This window comes from Aythya ferina, assembly GCF_964211825.1.
Source record: "Aythya ferina genome assembly, chromosome: 10".
Classification (NCBI taxonomy): domain Eukaryota; kingdom Metazoa; phylum Chordata; class Aves; order Anseriformes; family Anatidae; genus Aythya; species Aythya ferina.
In genome coordinates, this window is record NC_140306.1 from 21860295 (window position 1) to 21879186 (window position 18892).

Here is an 18892-nt window from a genome sequence, read left to right on the forward strand (position 1 = left end):
TTGAGATTACTCTTTCTATACATATTTTGTAACTCTGTTGACCATCTATTTTAGGATAAAACCCATCAGCTTTGGCAAGGAAGTCCTAGTAAAATGAGCAAACCCCACAAGTCCCCAATTCCTTGATCAGTATGTGCCCTACCCCATACTTACTGCAGTTTCACCCTCTGAGTTGTGCCAAACAGCTAATTGTAGAGCTGTGGTACACGAATTTACTGAAATAAAAATTGACTTTCCCAAAACAAGATCTATGTTAACCAAAATTGTTTTCATTTAATTCACAGAGCAGCTCACTATGCTATTGGCACAACAGCAGTGATGGCTAACAACGTCAGGAAGAGGAACGAGCAAATGAGAGGCTTAAATCAGCTTCACCACAAAAGCCAGATATTGCAAAGCCTCATACCCTGATGTTTTCCTCCTTTAAAAGAGAAATAAATATTTCTGATGTTTCACTGAACTATTTCCTGTGGCTGTTTTACAGTTTTCTATTTGCTTTTCTAAGGTCCTGAATAAAATAAAAATAAATAAAAAATAAAAATAAAAATCACAACAGTAAAAGTAACAACTTTGCTTCTAATTATTTTCCACACATACCACATCCCTTGCCTAGGGAAAGGGACAGCCAAGCCCTTTTGTCAGCAAAGCCACATGTCAGAGGCAGTTTTTAAAGAGACTTGCTCTAAAAATGATGGTGATTGTCATAGAAATAGGAGTGTGCTACAAACTCAGTAAGCAATATGGAAGAGGGTTTAGAAAAGAAAAAACAAGGCATCCCAAATTCAATGATGGGAGAGATCCAGAACCCCAAATTTCAATTAGTTTTAAACAGCTGAAATAGTTCCTGACTTAATTTTGCTCAAAAAGCCAGCAAGATTTCTTCCAGCCTTGAGGAAGCACATCGTAAATCCACACAATAACAAAAACTAGAAGATTTCCAATTACCCTGCACATTTTTTTTTGAAAACAACATGTCATCCAGCTATTTTCATACTAAGCGCAGATTAAAGGGAGCAAGTGGGAACTGTGTCATTATCTTTAGTTCCTTTCTTGCAATTCTCAACATTAAGAAACTGAGAATCTGCCACATCAGTAGCATCTAAAATTTCAAGGCTCTCAGTCCTTCAGTTGCTCAAGTATTGCTCCATACTGGCTTAGATAATAAATGGTCATAACATCAACAGTATCAGCTGAATTTTTCAGTATTTCTGCTTATCAATAACAGCTGAATTTGGCTTATGCATGGACTTTGCTGTGGTGCCCTCTAGTTATCAGACATTTACAGCAGTCACGTTATTCCTACTAACAGCATGTTTTGCTGCTATAATCTTGGTTACATGTGCTGGGGGGGAAGAAAGCCATAGAACCAAATGAAGCATTGCCAGTTTGAGAATTCAAGGACCTTTATCTTGCAGAGGTACCAAACTAAGCAGATACAACACCAATGAAACAGAGCAGCAGATTTTGTAAATGCCTATGCAATATAGGAGGGGAGAAAGATCCTCACAAAAATAACCAGGATAATTTAAGGTGTCATTACCACTTACTCTCATGAAGTTTTCATCTGCCATAATATAACATCAGCCTTGATAGTTCAAACTACTGTTAAAAGCTGTTTTAGTTAACCTAGGTGACTTTGAAACAAAGCAGATAAAGAATATTTCCACCCCTTGTTCTCCCAACTCTTTTGTACTTGGCACTGATAATGGCAGAAAAGTACCCAACTTACACTGATAAAAGTGGAGCCTTGCAGTCCTTTTGCAATCAAAGTGCACTATTTCTGCTCAATAACAGCCTAATCCAAAATTATGAAGAAACAGAAAAATGACTTTCATCTTCCTTCAAACAAAAGCAAGCAACTGAACCATTGAGGATACCAATCCATACCAACTGATGGAAAAAAAAAAAAAAGTCCAGGCTGTTCTACAGACTACCCCCTCTACCCAGTATCAGCCATAACTAAACACTGTTCAGGAGTCAGCTGTAGGTAGCATTTTCACAAACCAGTTTTGTGGTTCAGCTTTATGCCAACAAACTGCATCTAGGCAGCTGTAAATGCAAGAGATTCTGCAACACATCTATTATAAGTTAAAGTTAAAAAGCAAGAACCTGCTAGGTAAGTTCTAAGTAAGTTTCTTTGCTTGTGTTTATCTAAAGCTGAAAAAAAAATGAGAGTTGAAAATTCTAACTTTTGTAATCCTACAATTGACACAGGAGAAAAGCATCAAGGATTACAATGAGGTGCTGAAGTGACAAAAAGTAACAAGTCAGCAGCCATGCTAAGGAAAACTGTATTGTCTGGAATACGGACAAGAATTCCCACTGCCAGTAGGAAAGACCAGAAGGCAGGACCCAGCCACCCAGAAGCTGGAAAAAAAAAGATGATAACCCTGTGGGATTGTTGGAAGAAAGAGGCTAGACTCAATTTAAATTCCTATTTAGAAGTGATCGTTTACTGGCTATTATAGAGAAAGGAGAAGTACAACTGGAAAGCATTTTGAGCCAAAACTTCAGTAGAAGCAAGAACATGGGAGTGACCAGAAAGTGGAAAGTGCTCCCATTTGCTTCACACCTCTAACAGCAGTAGGCTGGGCAAGGCCAGCACCTCTGAGGGTCAAAACTACTCTTCTTCATCAAGAAGAAACGCAGAACTTCCTTCCCATGCTCCCAAAGATGAGCTACTTGTCTCATAACAACAATTCAGCTAAACCCATAGAAACGCACTGAAAACCAATATAAGGATGCCTAGACAGTATTTTACTGAGGTAACTATTCAACTGCGTAACAGAAGTTACACAGCTTGACATACATACTGTGATATGTGGAGTAATAATTCATGTCAAGAAGATGGTTTATATTAATAAAGAAGGGGGGAGATGTGAGAGTGTGGCCATGGGGGTCAACAAGCCCCATGGTTGGTGATAACATCAGACTGTTAATGATGAGGCCATCAGGAATGTAAAGAGTTTAGAGGGAACAAAGAAGGGTGATTGAGAATCCATGCAGTCGCCCTGCAGTCTCTGGTTGCTTGTTCTCCAGCTCTTAAGGCATGGAAGTTTCTGGGTGTTCTGGGCTGTTGGCGGGCAAAGTTGTCTGACCAACGAAAAATTGTTTTTGAAAAGGACTGCTGTGGGGTGAAGGGTATAAGAGGGGAGCCTGTCCTTAAGATGAAAAAAAGGCAACACGATATAATGAAGTTATGTCATCAATAAAGTAGTAGGAAAAAGGAATTAATAGGGACCAGCAGAATGAAGACCAGGACGGGAACAGACACATTGATCACCTCACGAAGATAGGTTCGGCCAGACTCAGCAAACTGCTCAGAGAAGCTTGTACAGAAAGTCGCTGGAAATAGGCGCACTGGAGCTGGAGAGAAGCAGACCCACGCACACAACTGCCCCTCACTGGTAAGCAGTTGCGCATTATGGGGAATCATACATCCTTAGGAACAAAGACTGTCCTGGTAACCTTACAGCTTATTCTCCTTATTAACAATCAGACAGCTTATGATCCTGAAATATGGGACCAAACTGAGGTCAAGGTGTGGGACTCTGCAGCTAAAAACAACAAGGTTGCAGTGGGATTGCTCGGCACCTGGTGAGCAGTCTCTGAGGCCTTAAAGAGCCATGTGGGGCCACAGTCAGAAACGTGTGGTTTGCCAGATAGCGAGGGAGCTGTGGGCTCGTTTACTGATCCGACTGCTACGCCATGGGCCCCTCTGCTGCTACTGCCATCGAAGGCTTTTGCTGTTACTCCCTCTGATGACCTGGACGTGCCTTTTGACCCAGGCCTATTAGCCTTGTAAAGGAGATGGATATGCTTTTCTTTGATCTGGGAAGAACAGGATACATAAGGCCTGAAGACCGAGTTGCTTGACAACTTGAAGCGAGACATATTGTTCAAAAGGAATGGAAAATGGAGACTGTTGTTTGTAATCAAGAAAAGGAATGGAAAATGGAGACTGATAAGTCATGGAACTTAAAGGATTGTCTGTTACCTTTCCTGATTGTACGTATGTATAGGCATACTCGGGCTTAGTATGTGAAAGCAATGTTCTGTATATTTAGAATGTTTGATGTTCGTGTGTGCATGTTGGTGGAGCATAGACTCCCTGCACATCCAGCGCTGTTTACTTGCCTTTTATACCTTTTATAAATATTTGTTTTATAAATATTACAAAATTCAGATTGAGTTGAGACCTCATTTATAACACTGATCATTTCCTAGGCTAGAAAAATGAGTGTAATTTAGCTTTTTGTCCATGTAGGTCTCTCTCTCTCTCTTTTTTTTTTTTTCCCCTGCAGCATGAATTTATTTCTTTTTCTACATGGTATATAAGCAATGCAACAAAATCCTGGCTAAACCCTAGTGAACAACAGCAAGCAAGATCAGCAGAGTCTCAATAAAGGATCCCCACTAACACAGCTGAAATGCCTCAGTGCCTTCCCAACACCCAGTTCCCTTCATGTTCCCTTCAACACCAAACAAGGTGCTAAAAATCACATGGTCAGAGACAGTTTTCACAAAAAAATTGTCCCGAAGTATAAGAATTTGCCTCAGCTATGACTGAACTTCACTTCCACTGAACTGCATTTCTTTTTCCTGCAGTATAAAGTCTTTTTTTATAATAAGTAGAAACTACTGACTTTTTAATGTCTCCTACGGCACAAATCTCAGGAAACCACAAGCCTGACTTCTCAACTGTACAGCACTTTGAAGGCTACTAGTAATAGCACAGCACAAGCATAGCAGAAGCATTGAGAGATTAAGACATTTGCTGTAAGTGAAAGATTCCATGAGTACAACTGGTGTACTGTTGAAGTGAACAGAGTTTTTCCATTTCCCATCCCCCATGACACTACAGCCCCATGGTCATCTGCTAAAAACTCAAAAACAGAATAAAAACTTCCTTTCTCATTCTCATTCTATTTAAATAATGCAAATTAATATAAATATTTCCAACATAAACAACTCTTGTACTTCTTAAAAAAAATAAAATAAAAACTAAGTCTCTCAATATAGCTGTCTACTAACCTCACAGAAAATTAGAAGTAAAGCTTCCTTACCAAACTTTTTCTTCCTCCATTCCTCCCCTGGCACACTGGTTTATTATTGCAGGACTATTCATGGTAAGTGCTGAGCTTTCAGAATTCATCTTTTTTCTAAAAAGGAAAAACAACAACAAAAACATTAAGACCATAATATAAGTGAAAAACATGTGTTTACTAATTCACTAGGAAACCCACATTTTAAGGCAAGCACTTTTAAGACCAAATACAGTACATTTTACTCACTTAAGTAAATCTCCTAAATCAATGGGATTAATTGGATAAATACACTGTGAGAAGGATTTGGCAGTTTTGTGGACCTGCTAGCCTTGCCAAACTCAACACTGATTGTCTTTTGTTTACTCTTCTGAATAGGTGCCAGAAGAGTTGATGTCAGCAAGCCCCCATCCAGGGCTATGCATAGTGTCAGCTATGTTAATTCAGAGCAGCAGTCAGGGCTAGTGTTGCTGTGGAAGGATCCACAGAACACTAGAGAGAAAATTTGGATTTCTGATATTTAAAGATCTTTTCAGCATATTTTAATAACTTACAACCTATATTCTAGTAATTTAAGATCATACTTCACTGATTTGCAGAAAAACACAATTCACTCATGGCTGAAGTCATTCTCATAAACAGCACAGACAGTGCAGTCCTGGCAATAGCAATCCCCAGGCTATAGTGCTTCTAAAAGGTCTGTATGGCCAAACATGCTTCCAGCAAACGACTCTCATGTTAAGAACAAACCAGATCTCTAGATAAAGCAAGTTAATTTCACATTGAAACACTGCTAACATGAAACGTCTTACACTTTTTTTTTTTTTAATTTTACTTTTAAAACAAACAAAACAAACAACCAGATCAAAAGCAATCTTCCTGATCTTGAGATTCCTAATTTGACTTCACACCTGGTTTCTATTATGAGCAACCCAAAAACTCAATGCATTACCAGAAAACAGGCCCACCTCTATACTAATCTACTAGAACATAACCAGAAAAGAGGCTATGCTTGATAAGATAATAACCCCTCACTTTTCGCAGGAAGGTATAAAGAAACATTGAGGAGCTGTTTAAAGCTTTGCAGAACCAGGGTCATGGTCAGCCCTGAGAGCCGTGGGCAGTTGGAGCCGACCGCAAGGCCTGCAGCCCGTCACTGGTGGGCAGGTGAGGCCCAGCTTCACAAAACAACTCCTGTGAAGAGAATGCCAACCTTGGATCCAAAATCATGGCCAAACAGGGCTGTATAAGTAGCCCTAAGCAAGCATGTTCCTCAGAAAGAAGTCCCAAAAAGCAGCAAATTCAGCCCTGACAGGACTCTGTGTCCTCTTTTTACCTCCCTTTCGCAGGCAGCACTACCACTCTGGGGAAAAACAAATGGACTTAAAAGACAGCAGCTCCAGTTTGCATTTTTTACATCCCTTGTACTAAAAAGGGATATAAATTCTGCACAGGCAGTTTCTGGGCAAATTTGCTTCCTGAGATCTTGTTTCAAAGATTGGAAAACCATTCTGAAAGTGAAGACAATGAAAGCCTTGCCTCTGCGAGGGCAAGAACAGAGCCTGGTAGCCACTGACCTCATCTTGATTCAGAGCCTGACCTCAAATTCACTCCTTATTCTGCAGTTGGATCACTGAGATGAACTCAAAAAAAAAAAAAAGGAGTAATTCTAGAAGTGGCTCAGCAGCAGGTGTTGAATTTTAAATTATTACTTTCCTCTTCAGTGTGCAGTAATGCAGGAGGAGGGGAGATGTTTTTACAGATATTTTGAAGGAACAATGAAGGAGTCAAGGAGTCCAGACACCTTCTGCAAAGTCCCCTGTTTCAGGGAACAATTTCTCAACAAGGCAAATTACAGCCAATTTCTGCTCTACCTTGGGAAAGCCCAGATGTTTCAGTGATCACAGCAGTTGCACAAGCACCTCCTCTTACAGTCATTTAAACTACTAGGATTGAAGGTTCAAAGGAAAGTTAAAAGTAGCCTCTTAATTCACAAAGTTGCAACCCAAAAGAATGAAGTTACAAAACCACGAGTTTGCCATTCCAGAAGAAAAACAATAAGTAAATCTACTGTTTGCTTATGAACTAGTACTGTACTGTTAGAGTACAGATTGTTTAACCTATGAATAAAAAAGTATTCATCACTCTCCTCCCCACCTGAAGAAACATGAAGAAAACACTCCAGACAGAATTGCACTAAGAATCCTATGCTGAAACTAGAGCAACAGCAGAGGACAGAAAAAATGATACCAGTTACCATGTTACAAAGTTTTCCTCTGAACAATTGATAATAAGGGCTGATGCTTACCTAACAGAAAATAAATGACACATGGCATAAACCCAGTTTCTCTTATGTTCCACAAAGAAAATGACCTGAAGTAATATAGAGCTGAATACATCTTGTCAAACTGCTCGGCTCCCTCATGTTCCCAGTCTAGTCTCTGAAATTATCACTAACATCGTACTCCTTCACGCCCACAGCCTCGGGGTCTTACAAAAATCTGCATCTGGTGTTTTCTGTAACATACGAGGAGGGCAGCAAGAGGCCAGCATCTATTCATTTGAATAGCAAGGTATTATCCACCAACATCAGAGAGATACCTATATGCTGGATAAAACAGTGGGCTTTCTGACAAACTGGATACTGTGAGTCATACACAGCTCCTGCTCTTACAGCCTCCACTGCTCAGATTCCAGTAGTAGGATAGGTTGGCCAAGGCACCCAATGAAGTGCTACCCAAACATGCTCCTCACTTAAACACACGGAGGAGGTGGGCGTAGCAGCCAACCCATACAGCAACAGTCAAACATCCTTCCTCAGCTGGCACTAACATAAGTGGGGATGGGATCCTCCAGTATGCCTGGCCCTCTCCCAGCCCTGCGCTGCGGCAGCATGCTTCTGCAAGATGGGAGCAGGTATCACAAAGCATCCCTTCAACTTCCCACCCACCAACACCAAAGAACAAGCAATGCTCCTGCAACGCCCACCATGTAACCCCTGCCTGCTGTAGTACAAACTCCCAGCATCTTGAATGACTTCTGTCTGTTCAGCTTTCCAATCCTACCGTTCTGAGATGGAAGGGCTTCTCACAGCCTTGGGATCAAGCACTTGCTCACGCTGCTACCAGGGCATGACTCCCACTCCTGAGGCTGGCCAGCAGTGAGTCAGACAAGCTTCTGGAAAACCATCAGGGATACTCCAGTCAGCCTATTCCCAAAGACAGGTCTACGCAGGTCCTAGAGTGCTCTTTACTAGGAGAGACAGGTAATTAAACAGCTGATACACACATCACTGACAAGTTTTATGGCCTTGTCAAAATACCAGAAGATTCTTAGCTTCTAAACAACAAATGGAAAATTGGTATCTATCTACAATTTCCAAGGCCATGGATATCAAATATCATCACTTCTTCTCTTACTTAGAAATAATTTTTATGAGAAATTCTCAGCCTGCAGATTCTATCCCGACTCACTGTTGTGCCACAAACAGTTCATCGGCTCTTCCTTCAGAATAAATAACTATTTCTAAAATAAAAACTTTTGTATTTTAGGATGGAGAGAAGGATACATTTCTTCAAGCACTAAGAATATCTAAAGTGAACCAAGCAAAATTAAAGATAAAACTGGCAAAATACAACTTTGTTTGGAATATGCTGGTTTATTTTTCAGCCAGAGTATAAAAACTATGTCCAAAAATGAACATCCAGTAATAGCAACATCTTAAAAAATTAAACACAACTCAAGAAACAAAGGAACAAAGTTAAGGAAAAAAAAAAAAAAGACTATTCACAGGTGCTTCGTTCTATATCACCATCCAACTCTTGTTTGGACTTGAACTTCATGACATAGGCACTATACATGATGAAACTTGAAGGAGGAAAATAAATCTATAATCTTTTTTCTTAATAACTGGAAGGCAGATGCCAAGGCAAGTCAGTAAATATCAGCTTAAGAGACTGCTTAAAACATATTCTGTTCCTTACCCTCTGTTTGCATACTGAGCCTTGACTGTTCTAGATAAGATGCACACACTCGAATTAGGTGTTGCCCTAGAGATCATGCTCTGCTTTCACAGGAAGAAGTGGGCAAAAGGCAGTTCCAGGACAAAAACACAGGAAAACAATGTCAAAGACTTTATTTATAGCGGCTATGTTTAACACTACAGTCACTGTCTTTTTGAGGCAACATCCTTGAAGAAACATCCATGCTGCGTTTGAAGAGACATCAGAAATTTCACAGAATCACAGAATTATCTAGGTTGGAAGAGACCTCAAGATCATCAAGTCCAACCTCTGACCTACCACTAACCAGTCCTCATCTAAACCATATCGCTAAGTTCAACATCTAAACGTCTTTTAAAGACCTCCAGGGATGGTGACTCAACCGCTTCCCTGGGCAGCCCATTCCAATGCCTATCAACCCTCTCAGTAAAGAAGTTCTTCCTAATATCCAACCTAAAACACCCGTGGTGCAACTTTAGCCTCATCCTGTCACCAGGCACATGGGAGAATAGTCCAACCCCCACCTCGCTACAGCCTCCTTTAATGTACTTAGAGAGAGCGATAAGGTCGACCCTGAGCCTCCTTTTCTCCAGGCTGAACAAACCCAGCTCCCTCAGCCGCTCCTCATAGGACCCCTCACCAGCTTTGTTGCCCTTCTCTGGACTCGCTCGAGCACCTCCATGTCTTTCTTGTAGTGAGGGGCCCAAAACTGAACACAGTACTCAAGATGAGGCCTCACCAGGGCTGAGTACAGGGGGACAATCACTTCCCTAGACCTGCTGAACACACTGCTTCTTATACAAGCCAGGATGCTGTTGGCCTTCTTGGCCACCTGAGCACACTGCTGGCTCATATTCAGCTGACTATCCGCCAGTACTCCCAGGTCCTTCTCCGCCAGGCAGAACCACTTCCAACCACTCAGCTCCCAGCCTGTAGCTCTGCTTGGGGTTATTGCACCCCAGGTGCAGGGCCCGGCACTTGGCCTTGTTGAACTTCATGCAGTTGACCTCAGCCCATCAGTCCAGCCTATCCAGATTCTCCTGCGGAGCCTCCCTACCCTTGAGCAGATCGAAACATGCACCTACCTTGGTGTCATCTGCCAACTTACTGAGGGTTCACTCGATCCCCTCATCCAGGTCATCGATAAAGATCTTAAAGAGGACTGGCCCCAGTACTGAGCCCTGGTGAACACCACTAGTGACCGGCCTCCAGTTGGATTTTACTCCATTCACCACAACTCTTTGGGCCTGGCTATCCAGACAGTTTTTAACCCAACTAAGTATACATCAGTCCAAGCCATGAGCAGCCAGTTTCTTGAGGAGAATGCTGTGGGAAACGGTGTCAAAAGCCTTGCTGAAGTTAAGGTAGACCGCAGCCATGGCCTTTCCCTCATCCACCCAGAGCGTCACTTTGTCATAGAAGGAGATCAGGTTCGTCAAGCAGGACCTGCCTTTCATAAACCCATGCTGACTGGGCCTGATCGCCTGGTTGCCCTGCAAGTGCTGCATGATGACACTCAAGATAATCTGCTCCATGAGCTTTCCTGGCACTGAGGTCAAACTGACAGGCCTATAGTTCCCCGGGTCTACCCTCCAGCCCTTCTTGTAGATGGGCGTTATGTTTGCTAGCTGCCAGTCGACTGGGACCTCCCCTGATAGCCAGGACTTCCGATAAATGATGGAAAGTGCCTGGCCAGCTCCTCTGCCAGTTCTCTCAGTACCCTTGGGTGGATCCCATCTGGCCCCATCCAAGTGCTGTAGCAGGCCGCCAACCATTTCCCCATGGATAGTGAGGGCCACATCCTGCTCCCCATCCCCTTCCACCAGTTCAGGGTACTGGGTATCCAGAGAGCAACTGGTTTTGCTGCTGAAGACTGAGGCAAAGAAGGCATTTAAAATTTAGCATAGCTACTCTTCTGTGACTATGCCAGGCTACCAGAAGGAAGCATGCACTCACAAATTCTCTTAGGAGCTATGGCCACAGGGGAAAAAAAAAAAAAAAAAAAAAAAAAAAGGCGTTCGCCTTTCATTTAAAACACCAGCTTTGATGGACTGATGCATTTGCAGTCCATCTGCCTCATAGTAGATTCTTAGGACCCATAATTGCAGAAAAAAGCCTAGTAGCAGTGAGCCATTGGCTCAAGAACTGAAGAGTATTATATTTTTACATTTATATTTAGATTTTATTCTGGAAGTTTTGCATTTTCCTTATATGGCCAAAAAGGATCTAGTACAGCACAACACTTAATCCTTCAGACACCTACACAGATCACCATTTCAGGACCATTTGAGCAGAAAAGATGAAAAGATTCAAAAAAGGAGTTGAAGCCCCCTCACCCCATGGGCTCAAAGCCATCTTTAATTTCTATCTAGCAAAATGAGGAAAATATTAGCCAATCTTTCTAATCCCATCCCCCTACACAGAAACTTTTTTTTTTTTTTTTTTTTTTGCTTTTGTTACAAAGTATATCTGTGACCACCATCAAAAGTCTTTTTGCCTTTCCTTTCATTCCCTACTTGTATCTCTGGACAAGTAAGAAACTACAGAAGTGACAGTTAAAAAATTAAAGTATCATTCAACTGCTATTCACAACAGTTAAAGTAAAACTAACCAAAGTATTCTGATAAAATATATTCCCACAGCTCCTCACCTTCACTAAAATACTTCGCATTGTTGACATTGTATTTAGTAATACTTGGCTGAGAAAAACTCTGAAGAAAGTTTTACTGATACCTAAGACTTCTCAGTGCAGAAACAGTAATTATTCCTTTTAAATAAAAAGGTGGCAGTAAAAACACTACAGTAATGTGTGTGTACCACAAAGAAACATCAGGAGTGTTACACACAGTCACTCTCTCAAGCAGGAGTCTCTATACTCACAAAGCCTAAACAAGAGATTACTAATTAGCAAAAATGTATCATAACATCTTTAATTTTAAAGAGCTGATGTTCCAATTCCTTACAAGCTGTGCAGAAGTCTAATTTCCAGTAACAAGCACATTTACTCTTGCATTGTTTTCTGTGAAGTCATATTTCCAGGTACATATTATGACATCTTGATAGCACTCAGCTGCTATCCAGGAAGCTGCCTTAGGCAAATAGCTTGTTAAAAGGCAAAATTAAACTTTAAAATTAACTTCATTTTTTAATTGCTTAACAACAAGAACCAAAACAATCTTTTATCCAAATTGTTTTTCTGATGTTCTCAGATACTGCAATTGCCAAACATCTTTGTACCACTAATGCGTACTTCAGTAAAATCAGTGAGAACTCAAGAAGCACTTAAAGAGTATTTCTCCTGATTACAACTCCAAGTAGCAGGCAATGCTGAGAACCTTCACATTGCATAACCACTTCAGACCGAGCCTGGCATACCGTAAAGTTTCTTTAACACACACTATGGTTATTTCAAGTAAATTTTGACTTCAGTGAATGCATTATATGTCAGTACTTACCATCTTTAAGTCATTCAAAAATGCATGTGATGCACTGAAGAATGAGGTTTTGAAGGTCCTTTTTAAATACATATATTTGAAAAGGTTTTCATTACTCTCCTTGAGACATTTCATTAAATACTGTTCTCTTCAGAAGAACAGATAAGTTATTATCTAAGTACTTTATATAAGTGCTATAAGTACTTTATATAGTACTTTATATAAGACCCACAGCAAGTATCAAGCTTGGCTCCTTCGCCCTTATATACCCACCTGCTATAGGCACAGAGGTGGTCTAACCAGTCTTACACAAAAGGTAATGTTTACTTTGGAAATAGCATGAATATTATATTTATTCTCAGCACAAAGTAGATGAAAGGTAAAAGGCAACAGTCACGCAAATACAAATTCATATCAGGCTGAAGCCAGAGCACTGACATGGAATAGCGCTCTATGCTGGAGAAATATAACCTTCTGTGAGACACTGTTTTCTAGCCTTTTATTTTACCAATGTTTAGCTCTTTTCCCCAAAACAAGCCAAAAGTAAAGAAAAACAACCAATTATGTTACAAGTCATCTCCAATCACCTTCAAGGAAAGCACATAGAGAAATATACCATAATTCGGACTACTGGTTTAATTTGTTCTGCATATCAGCAGATTTTGTAACAGTGTCTTTCAGTGGGATAAAGAACAGAAGAGCAAGGACTCACCTGCACTGCCTGATCTGCAAAGCTATCAGGAGCTTTGAGTCTTTTAGTAGTTTCAATTGAGAAAATTTAGCAGCACAGGGGGAAAAAGGGAACATTTGGGGCTCTGTTGTCACTTCTAGGGATGGTAGCTGATTGCTGTATCAATAAAGAAAAGGAATTATTTAGTGTTTCAGTGCTTAGTGTCTTAGTAACACACAGCCAAACCTCTCTTATATGATTAGGAAAAAGCTAACATTAGGAAATGCTAGAAGATACTTGAGCAGAACTTTTTACATAGAGTGCTTAAAATGCAGAAGGTGCACACAAAGTTAGAACTACTGTTTAGAAGAATACCCCACAACACTAAGTGCTGTATGCTAGTCAACAAACATATCAAGGAATTATGTGCCAGTGATATGTGACAGTAATTACTTATGTCATTCTGAGATAAATCTGTTTTGCTCTGGACCAAAAGATCCAGATGTTCCTAATATTTCAAGTACCTGGCTTCAGCACCAGACAGTAAACAAAACAACATATCCATCCCATCAGCGTGCAAGAATAATTCTCCAGTGCTAACCATTTACCACTTTACACTTTTCCCCCCTTCCAAGTTTTTTTTTCTTTTCAATAAAGCAAACAAAACAATACAGTAATCATAATCCAGCTTCTATTGCAGATTTATCACTAGCCTTTAGCCGTTTTGCAAAGAAAAAAGGAGCAAAAAGTTACACTGATTTTGTTCATACACTCTAATTTCAAATACAAATCCAACTACTTTTACACTAAACATACTGCTTTGTGTTTTGCAGTTGACACTATGAAGCAAAACAATGTTGAAAAGTTATTTACAAAGATAAGGAGTATTTATGTTCCCAATTGAGTGACTCATACAGCTAGCAATTTCTTAGATTAATTTAACTCTATCCACCTCAAACTTCTGAATTTGATAGCAAGCACTGTGCAAAGCTAGACAAATTTCAGGGACAATTTCTTAAATTAAATATATATATATAAAATATACATATATATATATATCTGAAATTTGCATTTAAGTAAAGTATTTTTCATGCTAATTACAGGTGCAAAAAAAAAAAAAAAAGGAAAAATCTAGTAATCTAGTATAATCTAGCAGTAGTCTAGTATAAAAGTAATGCAACTTCTGCTACTTTTTCATATTCTTCTCTTCCTTTCAGTATATTTCAGTTTCCATCAATTAAATAAAAAAAAAAATAATCATTGAAAATAAATGAAAACTAAGAAAAACCCTACAACTGCTGATAAAAGCACAACCCATTTTCCCCTTTATCAAAACTATAATCACCAGGGAACTAGCACGTTCAAAAATCTATCTGCCTGGAACGGGCATCAGATTTTATCCTTGACATTAAAATTATCATCCATTCAGCCTATTATCTTAATAATCATGTTTATTTAATTCAAAATTACTACACAGTTTCATGTCTTTGAAGTTTGTCAAGTTGTTTCTGCATTTATTTTACCAGACTTAATAGACTTGAATGGCTGACAGAAGCTGTATTGTTCTAAAATTACCTTCTCTGTCTTTAGAAGCTTTTCATCTGCAATTGCTAAGCACACCTGGAATCCAAACCTACCTGGGAGAGCTTGCAAGATTCTCTCTCCAAAGAGCAATCAACTTGCTTGAAATAATTTGTTCTAGGATATTCATTATTTATCTGTGGAACATCAACAAAAAGCTAATTTTGACAGTAACTGTTTTGGTAGGCGAAGTATTTCAAGGCTCATACTCAGACAAGAACCTTGCCATCTACAAGGTGATAGCAGGTTTAGGATACAGCCATCAGAGGCTGCATCACACAAATGTGGCAGCTTTTGGTGCTGGACTGCAATTCATGTATGCCTCTTACCTCTCCCAGCTACAGAGTATCTGGATCCATCAGGCAAGGCCATGTACTAGAAAAAGCTGTCAGCCACCCCCCAAAACACGCACTGTCCAAATAGTTGTGCTTTGCCATCTTCTCCAAAACAAAGGTGATAGTCAAGACAGAATCTTCTGGGAGAACACTACCTGGACACACTGTAATATTTAAAATTAAATAAATAGGATTCCTGATACAGCGCACATAGTGCAATGGGCATACTCTTCTAGTTATAATCTTAAAAATTTATCTCAGAAAAGTGCAGAAGTGTTTAAAATAAATAGAAGTACAGCTTTCATTAGTTCAACAACTAAAATGTTTGAGAGATGATACCAGCACAGCAGCTGTTCTTGCTCTACAGAAACCACACAAGATAACACCTGCCAACTTTCTAAGTTTATGCAAACTTCAGTGGTATAAAAGCCGATAAACCTTTCTGAATACAAGTTGTACCACACACTGTGTACCACACCTACAGCGTGACAAGGAGAACTGCAACACTGTGAGGATAGTTAATCCTAGGTAGAAAGCAAAATCAGTAACAGTATAGGGCACCTTTCTATTCCCATGAAGTTAAGCAGTAGCCTGTATGGAACACAAAGCACCTTCAAGCAGCTCACAGACCTCTGATTGCATGCTTAGTCAGCTTTGGAATCCTTAGGCTACTCATCAAGCGTGCGATAAATAAATATGCATGTACCTGTGTTTAGATATTAACAACCTGATCCACTAGCATACTAACTGCTTGTTTTCATGGCTGGGTTCTATACAGGGTTGAGCACCTGATAACTGATCTCTGCTGACATTTCTATAATTGTCAGCAAATTGCTTCATGTTCAACCCTGGTTGATGGTAGATGGGAAAACATTTTTTTTTTTTTTGCTTGTTTTTACACCCTCTGTAGTAAATTTGGGGGTTGAAGCTGCCACAGCTCCATGCTATATAGCTATTTATTTCAGAACAGCAGCTATTATAATCCTTAAAAAAGCATGGTGTTTGTCTACCACAGGTTACTGCAGTATATTTATTGAGTTCTGTATTTTCCAGTTACTTACCTACTACAATAGTTCTACATGCTTTTAGAGATTTGTGCAAGACCACAGTCACTTGTTTATTTCAAATATCATACAACTTGGACAACACACCCTTACAAGCTGAGAGGCACAATTTAGTAAAGAATCAAAGGGACTTACAGGACACAGAAAATATTAGATATATGGAGATAACATTTTCCTAGTTAATAAGTATAAATGCAAACACCAAATTTTCAAGACGTTCTTTGTACAGCAAGCTCAAGTATTTTCATGTTTCCACCTTTTATTTCAATGTAGTACTGCTCTGCTCAGGCTTTTGCAAGTTATTAAGTACTTGAATACCTTCTAAAAGTACAAAACCTATCTACAAAACCTAGGTAACCTTGCAATGCTTAAAACACTGAAGACATACGAATAACATTCTAGCATACACAGAATTTAAGGGATTAGGTTAATTGTCTTTAACATCTAAAGGAACAGATTTAACAGATAAAATGTTAAATGAGAAAACACATCTCCCGTATCAATATTAAGAATTACAGACAAACTCCTGAACAGGAGCAGGTATCGCTCGCTTCAATTCCCAAACAGGAAAACGAAACAGATTTTTTATTTAAGGACACATGGTCTGACTGGGCACTTTCTGGAAACAACTCCACACAATACACCTCCAGATCATGCACACAGAAGACTCCCACAGCTTGGAATCTCTCCAGAACAACTGTCTGCACAAAAGCAGTCCTGGGAAGAAGAACTGCACTATTCAAAGCAGAGCAGAGGACCAAGAAATGTGCAGGGAATAATACTGAATGTTACAACATCTCCGTGGGTCACAAGGCCTTGTCACACTGCTAACTGATTGGCATGATTATGACAGGAAATTAAAAGGGATTGCTGTTCAAAACAGTATTTTGTTTAGTAAAATGGGTAATAAATATTTACTGAACAGCTAAGAAGTTGTATGTATAAACATTTTAGACAGAAAAGCTAAATCCACAACCTGATGAGCCAAAGATAATCCTGTGCACTCTCTCACTTCACGTATCCTGGGGCAGCTGCTTCACACACTCCCTCACCTCCAAAACCCTCTATTCTGCAGCAAATGCCTTAACTCTGTTTCCAAAAGCCATGGCTTCTCCTGCATTGAATTCAAGTTCTGTACAAATACAGAGCCCATCTCGCAACTTGTTGTAGTCAGACTTCTGTACACACTGCAGAAACGGGTATTTAACTGAATTAATCCAGTAACAAACGGTTGGGGATGGAGTTTTCTCTACCCTTTCACTAGAAAGAAGCAAGACACACGAGGTACTAAAGGACTAGATTTATATTTAAATCTGATAAGTGTATGTATGCAAACACTGACAAGATATGCATCAGCATTTACACACATGTGCAGGATCTAAGAGCTGTGAAGAAAAATAAAGGAATCAGTTAGCAAAGCTAGATTTCTCCTGAGAACGTAACATGTTCCTTGGGGAACCACACGCTCTGGTCAGCAGGACAGGCAAAACGTGAGCACTGTGACACGACAGGCAGGCAGGAACCACCTCAGGGCGCTATCACCAACACAGCCCTCCAAGCCCTCCTCTGTCCCCCCTCAGCTAGGTACCCGTGCCCTCTCAGGGGATGCTGCCCCCCCCCTCGCCACGTACTCCAAATCTGCCGTAGCCGCAGGCAAGGTGCCGTTTTTTCCCTCGTTCTGTCGCCTACGGACCCCGACAACCTCCTTCCGCTGAGCTGGGCTGAAGGCTGGGCTGGAAACCGACGAGGAGCGGAGCCCTCTGCTAGGGGCTGGGGCCGAGAGCTGAGGGAATGACTCGCTTGTAACAGCGGCTGCGCTTCTCAAAGGAGGCGAGAGACACCTGGGACTCTGCCCCTTCCTCCTGGGAGCTTTCCTTTTGGACTGACGCTCGTGTAACCGGCCCTAAACGAGTAACGAAAACCTTTGAAGAACTAAGTACAGCTAAAACGGGTGCTGAGCCCCCGGGAGGTAGCGGCCCGAGCGCCCGCCGCCTCCAACGGCCGCTGCCGCTCCTCGCCCCGCTGCCGCCCCCTCAGGGACCCTCACGGGCCTCCGGGCGGCCGCGGGTCCCTCAGGCCCCGCCCGCCCCAGCCCGCCGGTGAGGGACTCCTCCGTCTCCCCGGGGGACCGCTAAGAGCAGCAGCGAGGAGGGCATGAGGAGATGGAGGAGGCGGCGAAGCGTCCCAGTCCCCCCACGGGCACAACCCAACCTCTGTGACCAGCCCCAGAGCCCTGACAGGCAGCAGCCGCCTCCCCGCCCGGCCCCAACCAGAGCGCGGACACACGGGGACAGCACCCCACACCACTGCACCTCACCGGGCACCCTTGGGCTCCTTCTCGGCTCCCAGAGCTGCTTGACCCGGTGGCAGCCCCAGCTGCAAGGCGCCGGCGGCTGTCAGGGAGGAGACGCCAAAGCCCCCCGGAGCTCGGCTCGGCTCCCCGCCTTCCCCCCGGCCCAGCCGCTTCTCGTTTGTGCGCCCCTCCCTTCCGCTCCTCCTCGCGGTGGCCGCCTCAGCAGCCGTCTCGGCCCGGGGCTTCGCCCCCCTCAGCCCTCTGCCGCCTGCCGGGCCGGGTTCTGGGGCAGGCCCGAGCGAGCAAGGGGCGCTGCTGGGCCGGGTTTGGGAGTGCGGCATCCACCGCCCCCTCGGGGCTCCGAACGCTCCGGAGGCAGAGCGACCAAAAAAGGCGAGCTGGAGCAGCTCCGCGCCGAGAACCGCCGGCAAGGGACCGGGATTAGGTCCCGGCAGCCCGGGAGAGGAGG

The 18892-nt window shown here is 41.9% G+C and overlaps 1 protein-coding gene across 9 annotated transcripts in view; it reads right to left on the minus strand.

The window, feature by feature from the left end:
* ARHGEF3 (Rho guanine nucleotide exchange factor 3) overlaps nt 1-18666 on the minus strand; it is a 128053-nt gene extending 109387 nt beyond the window's left edge. Inside the window, exons 1-4 of one of the 9 annotated variants that reach the window (XM_084530430.1) lie at nt 18448-18616; nt 17762-18033; nt 13193-13327; nt 5067-5162 (exon numbers count right to left, since the gene is read on the minus strand). In XM_084530430.1, the coding sequence (XP_084386556.1) occupies nt 5067-5162; nt 13193-13287 (191 nt within the window). In that variant the 5' untranslated portion in view covers nt 13288-13327; nt 17762-18033; nt 18448-18616. Of the gene's footprint in view, nt 1-5066; nt 5163-5294; nt 5303-8110; nt 8298-13192; nt 13328-17761; nt 18158-18442 lie in introns of those variants that run through there. The other 8 variants (XM_084530419.1, XM_084530423.1, XM_084530426.1 and 5 more) reach the window with 8 other exon arrangements.
* Between the last annotated feature and the right edge of the window lie 226 nt (nt 18667-18892).